The sequence below is a fragment of the Crinia signifera genome, chromosome 1 (assembly GCF_055691185.1).
Source record: "Crinia signifera chromosome 1, ASM5569118v1, whole genome shotgun sequence".
Taxonomy (NCBI): Eukaryota; Metazoa; Chordata; class Amphibia; order Anura; family Myobatrachidae; genus Crinia; species Crinia signifera.
In genome coordinates, this window is record NC_139217.1 from 315,653,351 (window position 1) to 315,672,587 (window position 19,237).

Sequence of the window (19,237 nt, forward strand, 5' to 3'; positions counted from 1 at the left end):
ATGGTGAATCTATTTTCTGCTCAATTTGTTTCTCAGTGGGCTTTATTTATGATTAAAATCATTAGGAATTGAAGGTGTTGGTGGGTAGAAGACCGGGGACAACAGATTCCCCCTTGCACGCTGCCTGTCACCTCCTTGCTCTGTCTCACTCTCTCCGACTTCCAGACTTCCAGCACCAGCAGCAGCCGCCGCGTACCTGACACATCTCCCACTCCCCCCCTACCAGTGTCTACTGCCTGCCCGCCCCTTCCCCCGCCCCTCTCCCCTCCCTCCCCAGTCATTGTGAGCAGCAGCAGCACCGGCGGCGGCTCCGGCAAGCTGTGCTGCGGTGTTCCCCTGCCGCTGGATCCCCGGGAGACGCGCTGCCCCCGATTGCTGGCCGCATGCTGTGCCCGTGCATTGTCCTGCACACAGCCGAGCCGTGCGGCGCCGGGGGCGATGTCTGGTAAGCCGGGGCTCCCCATCCTGCAGTCAGGCAGTGTCACCCCTGTTACTGCTGCCTCCTGGGTGATAGCTGGGGGAGAAGGAGTAGGCTGCTATCTGCTGCCGCCACTGATGGGAAAGGCCGGGCTATTGTAGTCCTGTGCGGGGCACGTACCGGCAGTGCCAGTATCTGCACCCCGGGGATCAGCTCCCGGGCTCGGTGTTGGGAATGTGCTCCCACCCCGCCGTCATGGGCTCACATAGGAATACTGATGCTTGTTGTTCTTCTTGTAGCTATTGCATGACGCTGGTGTAAGGTGAGCACTCGCACTTCTATGGAAATCACATCTAGCATTGCCCGGTAACGTGACCCGAAAACATATTTGTAGTGCTTGAAATGTGTGAGGCTAAAGCCAGCGTCATTTGCCTATGTAAATTGGAATCTTGGTTTCAGCAGTATGTGATCTAGTTCCCATGTGTGCTAGGGACTGACGGCACCCCTGCCTGGCAGTGCCACATCCTGCCTCTGCTTGTGGCATACTGCCAGGTACATCTTTGTGGCTAGCTTCACCATCTAGGGATGGGCCAACAGCCTCCCAATGCAGTGCCCAGCACTGCTGCTATATATCAGGTATTATAGTATTACGGAATGAGCACTGAATGCAGTCTTTTTAATATATATATATATATATATATATATATATATATATATATATATATATATATATATATATATATATAATCTATCCTGATGTATTGCATTGTTGCAGGGCATGTCTTCATTTGCATTAGAAACTGTATTATTGGAGAACAGGACAGGTGCTGTGCTAATTCAGATCCAGGTTAAAAAGGTCTATAGGGAGACAAAATATTGGTGCAGACGTCTTTTATTTCATCGTTTTGTTGGCACGTGCCACTTGTCATGTTTTAATATGTATTTCATTTCAAATTTATTATTCTAGCTTTTGATTTTGAATACATGTGCCCTACTAAATAATAACCCAAATGGGAGGTATATAGAATTGAAATACACAGAAAAATAGAACACTTAACATACCATTGATAGAAACATAGAATTTGATGACCGATAAGAACCACTTGGCTCATCTAATCTGCCCCTTTTTGATGTTGTCACTGTTCAGTGTCACATTACAACAAAACATTACTGTATACCGGTGGTACCCCAAAGTATCAGACTTGTTTTCACGGCACCTCTAGGCCAAATGTTTCTTATTGAGAAATTTATAGTAAAATATTACATTTAAGTAAAATATGTTTTTTTTTTCTGCCATCTTTAGGGTCAGTTATGTGGAGATGGACAAGTTTTTTCCTTCTGTTTTATAACCTATTTTATTATTTGCAGCAACTTGCAATGGATTACCTATTACGTTGGCCATTAATCATTTTAATTGGTTCTGAACCACCAATGCAAGACACCCCTGCAAGTACCCTCTGAGGCTCCCCAGGTGTCAAGGCACACAGGGCCAGATGTACTAAGCTTCAAAAGTCATAAAATAAAAAGTGATAAACAACCAACCAATCAGCTCATGCCTGACCTTTTTCAAACCCCGTCTGTGACAGGGCAGGTAGAAGCTGATTGGCTGGCTGTTTATCACTTTCCACTATCACTAACTGACACATTTTAAAGATCCACAGGTGGCGCTAATTATTTCACTTGTGATTCTGTGAGGAGACCTGGAAAATGTGAACTGTTAGGGGTACGTGAGGACAGAGGTTGGGAACAGCTTTTCCTAAACCTATTCAGTTGGATGAATATTCTTATTTTTTTATTTTAATTTTACATACATAATATGGTACTTGTTTCCTAGCATGGCGCCACCGATTTTAATTGTATGCAATGTAACCAAATTGCATGCGATGCGATTGACCCGACCGACCCGATTTTTTACATTGGCCCCAATGTTAAATGCCCCCCAGACCCCATTTTTCATTGTATGCCCCCACATTGTTAACGCCACGATCAACGTGAACCCAAAGAGTGGCGAGCGGCGGCGGTACGCGTCCTCCGATCTTTTCATACCCCCACTATCCACTTTGCCGTGGAGTTGATTTTATATAGTGTGGCGAGAGGACGTGCATTACTTCAGACGTATTACACGTCCCCTCGCGCTGTGCTCGCCCAACTATATAAAATCAACTACTTGCCAACGTGGATAGTGGGGGTATGAAAAAGCCGAAGGACGCGTACCGCCGCCCCTCGCGGGCTCGCCACGCTTTGAGTTGGCGTAGTGTTCCCGCTAGGCTGTTTTAGCGGGGCGCTGCGCCCTGCCCGTTTTTTAAAGGGCAAAATGCGCCCTGCCCCTCTAGCAGCGCCCCGCTAAAACAGCGTGGTGCCTGCCCGACTCCTTGCACGGGGAAGCCCAGCGCCGCCTTCCCCGGCATCAAGGCACCTTCCCCCTGTGGTGACAGCTTCTTCGGCGCGGCCGGGCCCGCCCACTTTAGTGATGCTGGCAGCCCGGCCCACCCACTTTAGTGACGTCGCCGGGCGGCCCCGCCCACTTTAGTGTCGCCGGCGGCCCGGCCCCGCCCACTTTAGTGACGCCGGCGGCCCGGCCCGCCCACTTTAGTGACGCCGGCGGCCCGGTCCGCCCACTTTAGTGACGTCGGCGGTCCGGGACCGCCCACAAGTGTGCCGTCGGCTGCCCCCGGCACCCTGCCCGGCACAATTTCTAAAGTGAACACTATTGGCGTTCATCGTGGGGTGGCATTAACAATGGGGGGGGGGGGGGGGGCATTTGACATAGAAATTACCCATCAGGGTGGGTATACAATCAAAAATTGGGTATGGGGGACCATTTAACATTGGTTCCTATGTAAAATCGGGTCCGTCGCATTGTATGCCATTATAATGGCATACAATGGACCCGATTTTACATAGGAATTTAACACTACATACAATGCTTACAATGTAAAATCGGGTCGGTCGTATCGCATTCCATTATAATGGCATGCGATGGACCCGATTTTATATTTGTCGGGGAAACGTCAAAAAAAGCCCGAAAATCGGGTCCGTCGGGTCCCATCGCATACCTTAAGTTAAGGTATGCAATGGGTCCCGATGGGCGCCGTGCTAGGAAACAAGTACCGATAATATAATTGGATACATATACACTTGTACTTCTGAGACTTTCAGCTGTTCAGTACAAATCACATATAAACCTATGTGAAAAATTATAAAGCTTTTGGGTTTCTTACTGGGTTATGGTTGTTGGAATCCCTAATTAATATTTATTATTTATACTACTAATGACATTGATTTTGCTTACAATTTGGTCACTTAAATTGAGTGGAATTGGATAACCGCAAAATCACAGAAATCTTAGCTAGAGTCCACCAAACTGCAGAGCCCTGGGGCTAAATGTAATAGGGTGAGAGTTTCAGCTAGTGAGAGATTTTGGGAGAGTTTTCCCATTATTTTTATTTTTTTTTAAAGCCGCAATCAATTACACTGCAAAACCAGGTTGATTTTGCCATGTAATTGCGGCTTTAAAAAAAAAATTAGAAAACTCTCCCAAAATCTCACTTGCTGAAACTCTCACCCTATTACATTTGGCCCCTAGTGTCTCTACTACTTTTACACCAAACCTGCTGGGTCGCACCCAGGTTTTTGGACTCGGCTCCAGCCCGGATGCGACCCAGCAGTTGTCCCCTTTTACAAAGACATAATGCTGGGCGGGTGACACCGGTGAAGGCAGGCCCCGAGCTGGCGCTTGGGGATGACATCATCTCCAAGTGCCGGGAAATCAGTCAGCCGGCTCCACCTGTGATAGCAACAGTTATGCTGGGGGCAAGCTCAGCAAACGGGAAAGTTGCTGAGCTCCCCTCAGCTCCCGTGCGCCCCCCGCTTTGTTCTGTAAAGTGAATGGATGCCGCACACAGGCATCCATTCACTTCCTCCCAGGCTCTGGACTGACCGCAGGAAGGACGCTGACTCCAAGTATGCCCCGTGTCCGACGCTGATCATTTGCAGGGTCGGACACCCGGGGAACAGGCCCGTTTTTTTTGTTGTTTTTTTTTTACCCCATTTACATCAAGCCCTGGCCCGGAGTGCAGCAGCAATAATTTGGTCGAGTCTCTGGTGTAAAAGGGGTATAAGGGTCCAGGCTGAGAGGCCTACCCTGCAGCTCATAAAAAGTATAGTGGGGTGATTGATTGGTCCTTGAACTTCCCACTATCTGTTTGCAGGGCCAGTAACACTGATCTCTCTGCTGACCCCTCCACACATATTGTCTCCTGTATGGGCCAATACATACTGTATTACCAATTACAGTAAGTGTCACAGTTAAACTGTGAGGTAAGGGTGCTAGGACCCAGTAGGGACCCTCCACGCCAGAGTGTCTGTGAGCTCAGTGAAGTTGGACAGCAGAGGGGCTGCAGACGGCTACTGCTGCCTGTAAATAGCCTCTAACTGTCAGTGTGCCTGAGGAGGCAGTTTTCTTGCTGGGTCAAGGCTGCTCCTCAGCTGCAGGAACAGACTGGGAAGGGCTGGTGCAGCATTACACATAATGATGTGGTGATGTTGGCAGCGCTGCATGGACCACCGGGACTGTACCAAATGACGTTGTAACCAGTAGGGAATAAAGAGTGTTGGTGCAAGGTTTTTTTTTTTTTTTTTTACTTAATTTACAGATGGGCTGCGCAGACAGTATTAATAGGCAGTGTGGCTTTGTTTTTGTATTATTATTTTTTGTACCCTTGGTCCTCGTGCCCAGTACAGTTGTCCCCCTTTTTCCCCCTTTCGGTTCGGCCTGTCAATTTGTGCATGACCGAGCATCTCTGGACTGTTGGAGGCTTTGGGAATTTGACAAATGAGAAGTTCCTAGGAAAGAACGTGATCGAAGTTGAATTTATTTTGTCTAATGTCTTACCTATGTAGCTGATAGTATAGCCCTACTGCTAGTTCCATATTATAACCCTGGGTCAGCTTTTCTTTAAAGATTTCCATCTATTCAACGATACCCATGCACCAACGCACTTTATAACATACTGTGCTTTTCTGTCTCTATGCAGGAAATGTAGTCAGCTATTGGATTGTGTGGTGATGACTTCCAGGTGTATAAGGAAGCTGGTCTATACGGAGCATTGAGACACCATGACCGTGTTTAGACAAGAAAACTTGGAGGATTATTATGAGATTGGAGAAGAACTTGGAAGGTATGGAAAATTTATACAGCCAAACGTGTGTGTGTGTGTGTGGTTAGGTTGGAAAGACTGGAACGCTTGTGCTAGGGAACCAAGGCTCCTCTTGCTTTGAATAAGCTGAAGTGCCTTGTCCTGTGCATCTGCTTACAGTGCAGGAGCCACACAAGGACTTTGTATTTTGATTGACAGGACTCTGTTTCACAGGCCCTGAACTAAATATGTATAATAATTGCTGTTCTCACTGGTGATAGAACCGTTGAAAATTGCTTAAGCAATACTCAAGCGAGTCATGTGAAAATGATATAGTAATACTCCAGCTGCTAAACACTCCTGTTCTTCTATGAAGAGTGTTTTTGAACTTTTTTTTTCCTCATATTGTTCATAAAGAAAATAATATAATCTGTTAATAATAATTAATTGTCAGGCATTTCTATCATTCATTGTCATTGCGTTTCACAATATAAATGGTGTTATATGTGACTTTGAAAGCAGATTTTTAATAGCAAGAATAAAATGTTTCCATGCTTGGTGTTGTCTGCAGTTGTGGCTATCTGGATGGATGACAGAATGTCTTGGTCAAACCATATGGTTGACCTACATACATGGCCAAAAGGTCAGCATAAGCTAAATGACGATGTGGCTATGATGAACACATGTAAAGGTCAAGATGATATTTTTTGTCTAATTTTTCTAAATGATTGAGAAAGGTAAAGTGGCCGAAGCATGGAGAGCTAAGTGGTACCTCATTTGGGGTCAACATGTTCACGTGTGGACATTAACACCAAAAAAGTGAAAAAAAAAAAAATGCTATTTTTTTTTTCACGTGTTGACCTTTTGATTGTGTCGATCCTTCTTAGTAGGCCTAGACATGATTGACCTAATGTACCACATCAGTGGAGCAAAATGTGATTAAAACCGCCTGCTCTTTCTGCAGGACGTTTTGTCTGTTGGATTATTAACTGGTGCAAGTGATATCACTCTTGTGTGACCACAAGGCAAACTGTAGCTATCTTTTAAGATCATTCTTGGGAACTAGATATCTTTAAATACAAAAGAAAAGTCACTTCCTTTTTAACGTCTTCTGAAACTTTTGATAATCATTTTCTTGTATTTTTGTTTTCTTAAGTGCCCAAGACTCTTAACTTTTCATTTAAGGAAGTGAAAATTCAATTTGCTTTAAATAAAAAAAGTACTTTTAATTGCAGTAATTAAGAAATGCTTCATTTGTTATTTAGAACAATAAATGACATTGTTTTCTTCTGTTCAATACCCATCTCTCTACACATCTGTATTGGTCAAATGCAGCCAGTAAACTATCCATAACTACTGGGGCTTGTTCCACTTCTGTGGAGAGTTGTCTCTGAGTTGCAGATATAGGTCCAGATGTACTAAATTTGAAGTGATAAAATGGAGAGTGATAATGCACCAGCCAATGAGCTCCTACCTGTCATTTTTCAAACACCTGCCATGTCACAAGCTGTAGGAGCTGATTGGCTGGCTGTTCATCACTCTCCATTATATCACTTTTCAAGTACATCAAAGTACATGTAAAGCTTCCTAGTCAATCTGAATATAGGAAATCCTGTGTATCTTGTTTATACTTGTATTAAGTTGTCCTTCAATTTTTTGAAAAAATATGGTTTGTGTATAGAGAGATTACATATCTATCTTGTATAAAATAAGTAGGGCAGATGGAGGGGCAGAAGGGGTTGTCATTGTCACTATAGTAATTCAAATGTAACCTAAATCATGGGCAAGCACCCTTTTTAGCCAAGCATATAGGCTAAACCCATCTCAAGCAGTGGTTAGGGGGCCCAACGATTGCGCGCCTTTCCTTTCAAACCTCAGGAGGCTGCATGAAAAGGTGTTTAAAAGAAGCAGCAAATTTATTTCTTCACTTTGCGCCCTATGGGTGGGATGTTTTAAGACGAAAATGCAGTATAACCCTTGTTTTGCCACATTTTCAAATGTACTAATACCCGGCCACCGCGTCACCACAGGGCAAGGTATTGCCAGCTTTGGGCTTTCGCCGCCCGCCGCAGTCTTCTACCCCACCTCCACATCCTCCATGCTGCTCCTCCTCCAGCAGCATGTCACTGCCAGGGATGTCCTTCTAGCTGCAGGCGGGAGGAGGAGACGCCGGAAACCGCCCCCCCCCACACACACACACACACACCACATCACAGGCATTGCAGGGGGCCTCCGTCACTGCACCGCGATTCTAGCCGCACATGTTAGTACATATGCACTAGCATCGTGGCGGGGGCATCACGAGAGGCGGCGATGTATGTTAATACATCCCGCCCTTAGTGAGAGCCATTTGGGAAAACTGCTGAATGCCCCATGAGTCTGAATGTTTTCGTAAATCTTTAAATGTAATCTGAAAGGAAGAAAAAAAAAAAAAAGGTTTTATTTGATCCTATGCATAACTGATGAACTGTGTAATAATTACTGCTCTGAGGTCGCGGGTTGCATTCTCAGCAAGGGCCAGATGTATTCAACCTGATAGTGGAAGGTGATAAAGCACCAGCCAATCAACTCCTAACATTTTTCAAACACAGCTGATTGGCTGGTGCATTACCACTTTGAACTTTATCAGATTACCATGCTTAATACATCTGCCCCTATCTGTGAAGTGTGCATGCCCTTCCCTGTGTTTTGTAGGTTTCTTTTGGGTGCTTTGGTTCCCAAAACATACATGCGGGTTTCTTGTCTTCTAACAGCGGGCTGGATGTACTAAACTGAAAAGATGTTAAAATCCCCAAAATTGGGCCTCCTGCTGTGCTGCCTGGATTTGTGACCTCCTCCTCCTCCCTAGCACCAGAGCATCCCCCTTCTAGGTGCAGGGAGGAGGAGCATGGCAGTCCTGTAGCTGTCTTTGCAGGAGGCTGCCGGCACAGGAGGAGGGGGAGAGAAGCGGGCACCCGCTCACCCCCCTGCTGACTGTTTCGCAAAGGGCAGCTCTTATAGCAAGAGCTGCCCTTTGCGATACTAATTCCATGGGTTAGTACATATGCGATGTCTTTGAAATGGGTGGCAGGATGTACCACAGTTCCTCAGTACATCCCACCCAGGCAACCTTATCCGTGTGTGCAAATACATGTGGTAAAGATTGTAGAAGTTCCAACAGGGGAAGATGTGAGTGACTGAAATATCAACTGAAGTACTGTGGAATACGTGTTCTCTATCTAAACAACTGTTAATTATAATACTAATAAAAAATGTCTGACCATGTGACCAACCTCTGCTTTGTGTATAGTGACGCTGTGTGCGTCAGTCAGGGGAAACTGTGAAGACTGATAACAATGTAACGCCAAGTTTTCATTTACGCATGTGAAATAGAGAAGCAGAAAAATCTTGTTTAAAGTAAATAATCATTTCAGTTCTACAAATGTTAATTTCATGGATGAGCAGAGTATGAACAGTCTTACTGCAAGCAGTCGTAAACCAATAGTGTATTACTTTAGAATGTGTACCCTCATGAGCAGGGCCTCTTCCCTTCCCACACTTACAATATCGTGTACTCTCTACTACCTACAGTATCACCTAACCCTTATGCTCTGCCTCCCTGCTGCTGGCTTGAGCATCATAACTACTGAAGCAGCTATGTGTATAAACCATGTCCTACAATTTTCTGTACTGTAAATCACTTTTTCTTGTATTGCGCATACCTGTGGACCCCCTCTGAAGATAATTATTATTCTTATCATCCAACTATCCTCTTTTCATAGAAACAAATTTGACCCTTACTGAATCTGAAAATTGTAGGGCTTCTGTTAGGTGATATTGGGCGGGATTCTATAATACCCCCCGGCGCACATTGCCAGCATTCTCATTGTTAATAATCGCATATGCAGTAACATATGCGATTATTAACTCAAAGGCGATGGCCGGCGATGTGCAGAGGGTTCCCTCCTCCCTCCCTGCACCCTTACCCGCCTGTGAGGATACAGTTTCCTCCTCCCTGCACCCAGAAGCTGTGCAGGGAGGAGGAGTGCTATGGGCAACCAATCAGATCCTGTCTACTATCTTCTAGAGGGTGTTAAATAAATAGAAAGTTGATTCTGATTGGTTGCCCATAGCAACATCACATGTGAGGTAAATTTAAGCTGCAGTGTTGCAGAATACATGTGTATTTATACCTATGCATGCCTCACTCTCCTCTCTTGCAGGATGATGACCAACACAGATCTTGCATGGTTTTATAAAATAAAAAGATCGGTCTGGTATAATCGGATGGTTTGGTATAAAACACACATAGGACATGCAACTTTCTGATAAAGAAAGACTCCAAATACCAGTGCACTTTGGGTTATACGATGGGGGAATCCCTACTACAAGGCCAATTTTATAGTGCATGACACACAATACATTGTATATTGAGCTATAAGGGTTTCTTGTGTAAATTGGGTATTTTATGTAATTTCTGTATTTTAGCCTGTGCACTTTGTTCTCTGTGCAGAGCTACAAGCCTATTAAGATGCATGCACATTAGGCAAATGGGATGCAGTCGACCACTGATGGTTTTTTTTTAAAGGCAGTTTTTCATACTTAACTATTCACATAGACTTACGGGTATATTCAATGCAGTATAGCGAGCAGTACCAATACTTCGCCATCACAGCCCGTGGGTCAGTATTTAACTGACCACTAGCCTTTTCCACCTCACTGGGTTTTTCCAGTGAGGTGGAAATGGGGAGTGCGGCCGTCAAAACAGTGAGGCTTGTGGCTGAATGCAGCGGCCTCCGGGATGTTGAATAGTCAGAGCGGCCCGTGCGGAAGTTAAACATAGAGTATGGCTTGTTTTCGGCAATCCTCTCCAAAAACAAGCCACCCTCGCCGCAGACAACCCCTCGCCAGTGGCATTGAATACTGTCCATAGAAGATATATTAGTGTACCGAATGTAGCGGTACATTTATACAAAAACATGAAAAACTCGCATCAACCATTTTTCATGTGTCGACCTTTTGACTATTGACCAATATTGGTCAACCTTATTGACTGTTAACCTAATTACTGTTTACCCTATGGCCCATAACCAGGCAAATTGAGTATATTGTATTTTTACCACCATTTATGTCCGTTCTTTTGTGACTTGTGAATGCGTCCCCTGTATGTCCACTGTGACATTCCACACAATGCTGTGCTATTCGCCAAATGTATTCTTAGAGTGCAATATTTATGTTTCCTTTTAATAGCTTGTGCATCTACTCATTCATTTTATTTTTTTATATACTTTAATATTTGGCTAAAGTCTCTTGTTTATCTCTTGGAAAGGGCCCAGTAAAGCTCATGAACAAGCTCTATGGAATGCTGTGAGGTTTATGACCATGACCATGATCAGGAAGAGAAATTGGCTGCACTTTGCACTTGTGTCATTTATCACCTGCATTACTATTACAGACACTTTTGTTCATTAGCTCAGCATTATATATTCATAAATTCTTTGCCCTATATTGGTGACTCCAATATCTGATTGAAATTACCTCATAGTTGTAAGCATTATGTAAGTCTTGTGTATGTAATCAAGAATAATTTTTCTTATCGCTACAAGCAGAAGGTAGTAACTTTTATAAGCTGTGAACACAAGTATTTAGGGGGATATTTAATTCCGACAGTGGAAATATTGGCGGTAAAGGTATTCCATCCCAGCCGGGACTTGCCTGCTACAGACCCACCTCCCTGTGGAGGCGAGTCTGTATTGGCATGGGTACTGGATTGTCGAATCCACTGCCTTTTTTCCGACAGAACTGCTGTGGTTTCACCAATCCACAAACTTTCCGTCACTCAAAAGTTGGAACATTGAATTCCCGCTGTTGGAAGAACCAAAAAAGGGCTGGGATTCCGACTGTCGGGATGTTCTGACAGAATCCTGGATTGAATACCCTCTTAATGTAAGTTTGTATTAAGCAGAAGAGGTATAACTTTCATTCTTTGGTAACTATTAAAGCCATGCTACCAAAACAGGAATGAACTATTAGTTTTTTTATTATAATAAAGGTGAGTCTAGAATTATTCATGCATTTGAAAGTGTAACTTTGAATAGACATAGGGCGGGATGTACTAAGAGGAAAATGCCATTTTCCTATGTATTAAAACCCCGCCACGTTACCGCATTGTAGGGTATTTCCACCTTTGGGTGGTGATACCCTATAGAAGCCTATGGACTTCTATCGACGCCTCCGCCTGTTAGTACATATGGGCTGGCATCGCGGCGTGTGGGCGGCGATCTATTTTAATACATCCCGCCCCCTAATGTTTATTTAGACTAACCATTCATTTTGGAATATTGTTTTATTATGTTATCAGGATTACTCAATTTAGATCATGAATAATATATGTGAGTTTAAAAATAAAAACAAATATATACTTTAATACCCCTTTCAGACAGAAAAAAAGACTCTGGAATTTTCCTGCTCTTGCCGTGTCGACCCGGGTTTTTCTTCTGTCTGAAAGGGTCAACACGGGTCTAAAGTTCCGGGACTTCGACCCAGGTATTTACCTGGGGTTTTCCCGGTCTGTATTCCAAAACCCTGGGTCGCCGGCTGTCTGAAGGGAAACGAAACGACCCGGGTTTTTGGGATTATTACACATTGTTAGGCACTGATTGGCTCTCCCGGTGGGGTGCTGGCTGATTGGTTGTGAGGATAGGCTTCTCTGATTGGCTGGGAGGGCATGGCAATGGAGCTGGCCTCTGAGGTCATTAGGGAACTGAAAAAAGGATAGCATGGCCCACTGGTAGAAGCAAGAGGTGAGAGCTGCTGGCAGTGTGAGGGGAGGAGGATATCTGCAAACAGATGACTGGGACAGTCAAAGATGCCACAGTGTACTCGAACATTGCAAATATACTGACAGCCATGTGAGGTAACATGTCCCTTCCAGTATATAAAAACAATAAAACTTGTTTACAACATATCCTTGTGTCATGCCATGGTTAATGCAATGCAGTGAGCAGTCACCACCCACTTTTGATGACCTCAATCCGGCTTCTGTGTGAAAGGGGTCGACACGGGAAATACCCAGGTTTTTGCTCCTGTGTGAAAGGGGGTCAGCACCTTGCTGCCTAGTTCTACCCGGGTTTTTGTATCCGGGAAATACCTCAGTTTTTGGGATTTTTCTGTCTGAAAGGGGTATAAGTTAAACAGATCATTTAAATGATTAAATATACTGATATTGAGCGTAAATGCTAAGCTATATTACAAACGATATCGCTCAAATTTCAAAATTGAGAAATATTGCTTAGTGTGTTTGAAGGTTATAGTGCATGTGGACTAATCTGATCGTTTTCCATTGACTACAATATGAATCATAGCATAAAATATCAGCAACACTTTTTTTTTGTTTTGTTTTTTTTCCCTCAATTTAAGAAATAACTACATAATGGGTCCCCCCCCCCCCCTTTCAAATGGAACAGTTTGGGAGAAAAAAAATACACCGCCACCCCCAAAAAACGATTTTGTTAATCTATTTTTTTGGCAGATGAAAAAAGAAGCTGCACTGTAATCTTGTAAAGCAAGTACTGCTAATAACAGCTCTTATGGTCTCGAGAGTTTAATTATACCAGAAGATGCGATGGATTAAATTGCCATCACATTCTGTTAGCAGCATAACTTTCCGTTCCAAGTTAGTGTCATTCTGAGTGGGCTTCCTGGGAAAAGGCAAGTAAATGAGCATTGGAAATGCCCCTGTGTATTTGTTTTGTTGCATCTTGCCAACGAACTGCAGTATTCCATGAGTCATTTGTATTAAATTTGATGGTGTAGAAGAAAGTATGCAATTATTGCTGCATCTGCAGCATTAGAAATAGTTACAATTTTTTGGGGGAAAGTTAGTGCCACTTAAGGTGCATACACACTAGGTGATTTGAGCTCAAAATCGGCCAGTGTGTAAAGTCAGGTGGTGTGCGCTAATGCGCGCTCCCGCACCATCACCATCCATCAGCCTGGCCGATCTTATGTGGAAAGTGGTCGCCTCCGTGAAAATCGATGGAACGAGTGAAAATTGCTCAGTGTGTATGCGGTGAGCAATTTATTGGCGCCAGCGATTTTTTTTTTTTAATTCATTGATCGGTATACACACTGGGAAAACATGCCTAGTATGTGTATGCACCTTTACACATAATGACCCTAGTAGTTCTGCTTAGACACACATTGCCCCCAGTAATTCCACCCACCCTGACCGCTGCTGCCATCCATCTCTGCTGTGGGGCTTCTGCTACTCGTCGCTGAGCCATTTCAAATATGGGTCCGGCAGCTAATCCATAACTAAGGCTGTTGGTTAGCGAACTCTGATTGGCATCTGGAGACACATTTGAAAACTTAAATGTGCTGCCCTAGTGCCGGCCCTGTGTAGAAGCAACCTGCATTCCAAAGCCACCGCGGAGGCGATCTCTATGCCACAATGTATGCATGGTACATTATAATTATTATTGGCTTATTTTCTCGCCATTTAAAATGTCTAAGGAGGCTTATGAACACTGAAATAAAAACTATTAGAATAAAGTACTGAACTGTTGCTTGATATTTAAGCAATAAACTCTTTATTTTTTTTTTGTGACTAATTATACTGCAAATATCTGTCATTTAGCTTTTAATACTTTCCAAAAATGACCCAAAGAACTCTTTTTTTTAAACTGCTGCACACGAACTGGTTTAAAAATGGAAGGAATATCTATGCGCAGTATGTCAGTCAGTTGAACAAGGCATATATTTAGCTTGGATTAGGTGGGTGGAAGAAGCAATGTTGCGCTGCAGCTACACAGGCCATGTTTATCCCATAATAAATAGCTTTAACAAAAAAGGTTTGGAACTTTTCTCAAGTCTAGTAACTAGCAGTGAAACCTTTGGTGACAAAGAAAGAGCATGGATAATTACCCGTATTTGTGTTAGTTTCTTTTCATGGCTCATATTGTGCACCTTCTATTTTACCATTTCTTTTTCGGAAGAAGGGCACAAACACATCGCTGTTGAAAGTGTAGACAAAACCTTGTGGCTTTTTACAGCATGTTCTGCTAGCCTCCCTGCAGCAGTGTACCATGCTTAATGAGCACTCCCACAGAACCCCATTATAATGTACTGAGCACTGATTCTTGTCAGTGATGCAAGCAATGTTGAAAGTGACTCTAGTCTAAGCGAATGCTTGTCCTTGTATGTGTGTTTACAGATTTATTCATTTACATTATATTTTGGCCTGCTATAGTTAAATCACACTTTAGGCCCATACACACTGGGTGACTTTGAGTGAAAGCCTCCCAGTGTGTATGGCCCGGCGATGAGCGCTGCTGCGCGGTCCCGCATCATCACCAGTAAAGCCGTTCATCTGCTGGTTATACCAGCAGATGAGTGGCTTTCAGGACGGCTTTGCATAGCTCTTCGCTATGCAACTCAGTCCTCCCCCATCTGTCGTGTCGGGCAGGGAGAAAGCCGCTCAGTGTATATGCACTGAGCGGCTTTCTCCGCAGCGGTGATAATACGCATGGTATAACCAGCAGATGAGCGGCTTTCTCTGCGATGTTGCAGGAGAGCGCAGCAGCACTCATCGCTGGGCCATACACACTGGGCGGCTTTGAGCTGAAAGCTGCTCAAACCTGCTGTTATGTGCAACTTTCAGCTCAGTCGCCCAGTGTGTATGGGCCTTGTGTCACACCTACAGAGCATAGCACTGTGGCTGCAGTTGTGCTGCAAAAAGAGAATGCCTGACCTGGTTTGAATGCTGTAGCCTGCCTACCTGTTGCCTAGTAGGGTTATTCATGTGGGGATACTGTCATTAAATCAACGGTGTCTAGGTTAATGGCCAAAAGATTGATCACTATTGGTCGACATGGAACAAGGTCGATATGCGTTTATCCTGATTGATACTTTACCATCCCAGTGGGCATAAAGGGAGAATAAAAGTGTGCCGAATGCAGCAAGGCATCATGGCTAAAGCATGGGGAGCTCAGTGAGCCATGCGAAGGAACGCGGTATACTTATACAGCATCCATGTCGACATAGAAAAAAAAGTTAAATTTGTGTTGATTTTTTTTTTTTTTTTTAAATCAAGTTGACCTAATGCATGTTCACTTTTTCGCTGCCGAACAATCATGGTTGACCTTTTGACTGTCGACCTAGACACTGTTGAACTAACAACCTGTACCCATTCATGTGTATGCAGTCGCTACAGACGACCGTGCCAGTTGTCAAACATGAACTTCTTGCCAGATTTAAATGCACTGAATGATCTTATTCTAAACCAACACGATTGCAGTGTGTGTGTGTGTGTGTGTGTGTGTGGGGGGGGGGGGGGGGGGGGGCAGCTTATGCCTTTGTGTATTTCCTAAAGTTTTCTAGCTGGAAAGAACCCCAAGAAGATCCTTAAAACAAGGCACTTGTTGATCACTATGTAAGCAAAACCTAGACCTCATTTGCCAGCTGAGGAGGCCGTGCTGCCAAATAGCAAGTTTGTTTGCCGGAGCGCTCTGACCTTTACTTTGATCAATAACTGGCCGTATCCGGAACAGGTGCACAGCGCAGATTGTGACATTTATGGGTTTATAAATCTTATGAAACACACGGAAATGTCCTATTTATCTCTGCGCATAACATTATCACTACTGTAACACACAGACCTTTTCCATGTTGAGGAAATCATGGTATTAGAAGAGTGCATAGTCCCAATTCACTGCAGCTTATCGGGTATCGCCCCAATGACCACGCTCTCACAGATAAGCACGGTATGAAGAATATCATCTTTTCAAATATTGTCGCAAACAACATTTGGACTTTTGAAGTATTTGTCACATCAGTGAATATTTTTTTCTAGTCGGATTGTAGGACTTTTTGGGTGAAATGTAATAGGATGAGAGATTCAGAAAGTGAGAAACTTGGTAAGAAATCTCCAGTTTTTTTAAAGCTGAAATCATTTACACTGCAAAAACAAACTGGTTTTGCAGGGTAAATGATTGCTGCTTTAAAAAAAAAAAAAAACCTGTGGATTTCTTACCAAATTTCTTACTTTCTGAATCTCTCATCCTATTACATTTCACCCTATGTCTACCTAACTGTAAGCATTTATCTATTGCCGGAGAACTTTACTATGGTTTTGTTTTTGTTTTTTTTTTAGAGTTTTACTTATTACATTTATGCTGCTTTCCCACTGCCTACCCGGGTAAAGACCCGTTTTTTTTAAATGGGTCTTTACCCAGGTAAGAGCCACAAAGACCCTTTCCCACTGTAGCTTTTAAACGGTAAATTACCGTTTAAAAGCAGTAAATGTCCCATTCACACTTACCCGTGTAAACCACAAAGCAACACGTTTAAACTCTCTAGTAAACCTTGCCTGTCATTAAAAACATCACATGCACCAATCATGTTCTTAACCTTTATTATTATTTCTAAATACCGTTTAAAACCCTTTCCCATTGCCAAAAAAACGGCTCTTACACGGTAAAAACACTGCTTTTTACCCGGTTAACAAATACCGGTATTTGTTACCCATTTAAAGCAACCTGGAGCTTTCCCACTGCAGCTCTAGCCGTTTAAAAAGGCTAAAAAAACGGCATTTTACCGTGTAAAGCCTGCAGTGGGAAACAGGCAATAGATTAGGGATGCAAAATAAACTTGCATGAAGTGGCTTTCTTATGCCCCTTTCCCACTGCAGCTAAAAAACGGTATATTGCAGATTTTCAGTGCAATTTACAGTTTAAGGAAAGTGCCAGAGTTGAAATACCGTTTAAAGCTAAATGGTATTTCAACCCGTTTTTAAAGCAGAGTCCTACACGTTAAAATAACGTTTAAGAGGCAGTGGGAATGCCTCTTAAACGTTATTTAGCCTCCAGGCAGTCCCAGTGCCTGATGAGACCTAGTAGTTCTCACTTTGTGCATGTGTAATGAGTGCAGGTGCATAATAAAGAGCCGCTCATTACATGTGCGCATATGTAATGAGCGGCTCATTAGTATGCACGTGCACTCATTACATATGCGCAAAGTGAGAACTATTAGTTCCCATCAGGCACTGGGACTTCCTGTACCCTGCATGGACCCCCACTGCCTCCCCACTAACCCTGCATCCCCGTGCAGGTAAGTACAAGGGGAGGGGAGGTGGGGGCACAGGGCAGGTACGGGGGTTTAGGCACTCTTTACACTTGGGGTGGGGGGGAGGGATTAGGCACTCTTTACACTGGGGGGGGGGGTTAGGCACTCTACATTTTACACGGTTCACTGCAATGGGAATGGTACTTAAATGGTATTTAAAACGGTAATCTGCTGCAGTGGGAATGCTAATACCGTTTTTAATACCATTTAAGATTACCAGTACTTTAAAATGCTCTGCAGTGGGAAAGCAGCATTATAAACAGAGATTCTGTTTCTGGAATTAGGTTTGGCGAGACCAATGATTTGGTGTCGGAGAGAACATAATGGATGGTTTCTTGATTAAAATGAGTGGCAACTGGCTGGTCATTTAAAGAATGGATGGCTCCATCAGTCTGCCATACAGGCAGCAATGATGGGGATACAAGTTGACCAGCCAGTTGCCACTCATTTTAATCAAGAAACCATCTATTATGTTCTCCCCGACACCAAATCATTGATCATGTACCGGACACCACACGGGGTGGTGATTGTAATAAAAAGCTCCTTCATTTAGAAGCCGCCTGGATTTATAGATTAAAATACAGTGACCCCTAAAGGTCTAAATGAGAGGATCATGTGGAATACTCTTATATAGTAGTCCACTGTCTAGATATAAAGATAGCAACACATATTTTAGTTGCAGAAATAGATAGTGTTACTGCTAGGCTTTTTTAGCAAAATGCGCCCGACCTAGCAGCGGCCCGCTAAAACAGCCTGGTGTCTGCCCGACACACCGCACGGGGTAGCCCAATGCCCCGGCAGCACAGCTACTTCGGAGGGGCCGGGCCCGCCCCCTTTTGTGACGGCGGTGGCCGGGCCTGCGCTCTTTGAAGACGTTGTGGCCTGGGACCGCCCCCTTTTGTGACGGCGGCCCAGGACCGCCCACAGCTGTGACAACGGCTGGCCTGGTCCACGCCCCCCCCCCCCCCTGTGCCCTGCTCACACAAAATGCTAGAGTGAACACTAATACATAATGAATACTCTGCTTTAAATTGTATTATTTTTGTAATATTTTGTAGTTCTTTTCATTAAATTTTGCTATATGCATCTGTTTGTTGTGTTTTTTTTTTGCTTTATGTGCATTATTTGGTGGCGATTGAGCAGCCGCTTCACCTCTCGCTCGCTGTAGCTGGCTGGGGATGGCACTATCGTGTTTTCATGGTGCTGGTATGCTGACATTATTGGTACAAGTAACAAGTAAGCATAGTAGTAAGTTTAGGCCTAGTTATAGTGTATATGAATTTGCAGGGTGAATTACTACCTGCCACTCACCATTGCAGGATTCTTCTAGCAACAGTGAGTTGCCCTACCCTTCCCTTTACTATACAAGCTGTGTTGTTGTAGGAATGTAATTTTGCTTTCCTTAACTGTTGTATATATTGCTTACGCTCAGTTATTGTACAATGTATTATGTTTACCCCCTTCAATTGCCCTTTGTATTCTTTATTATACCATATAAATAAAAGGTCAGGATGATAATGATGGTCTAATGAGAAATGATGCATCTGTCAGTATTTGTTTAAAGCAGATGCCTATACTA

At 43.8% G+C, this 19,237-nt stretch overlaps 1 protein-coding gene across 1 annotated transcript in view; it reads left to right on the forward strand.

Annotated features, from left to right (window-relative positions):
• The first annotated feature begins 248 nt into the window (after positions 1–248).
• DAPK1 (death associated protein kinase 1) overlaps positions 249–19,237 on the forward strand; it is a 161,086-nt gene continuing 142,097 nt past the window's right edge. The window contains exons 1-2 of the mRNA XM_083186573.1: positions 249–445; positions 5,455–5,598. Of these exons, the coding sequence (XP_083042699.1) occupies positions 5,537–5,598 (62 nt within the window). The 5' untranslated portion in view covers positions 249–445; positions 5,455–5,536. The remainder of the gene's footprint in view (positions 446–5,454; positions 5,599–19,237) is intronic.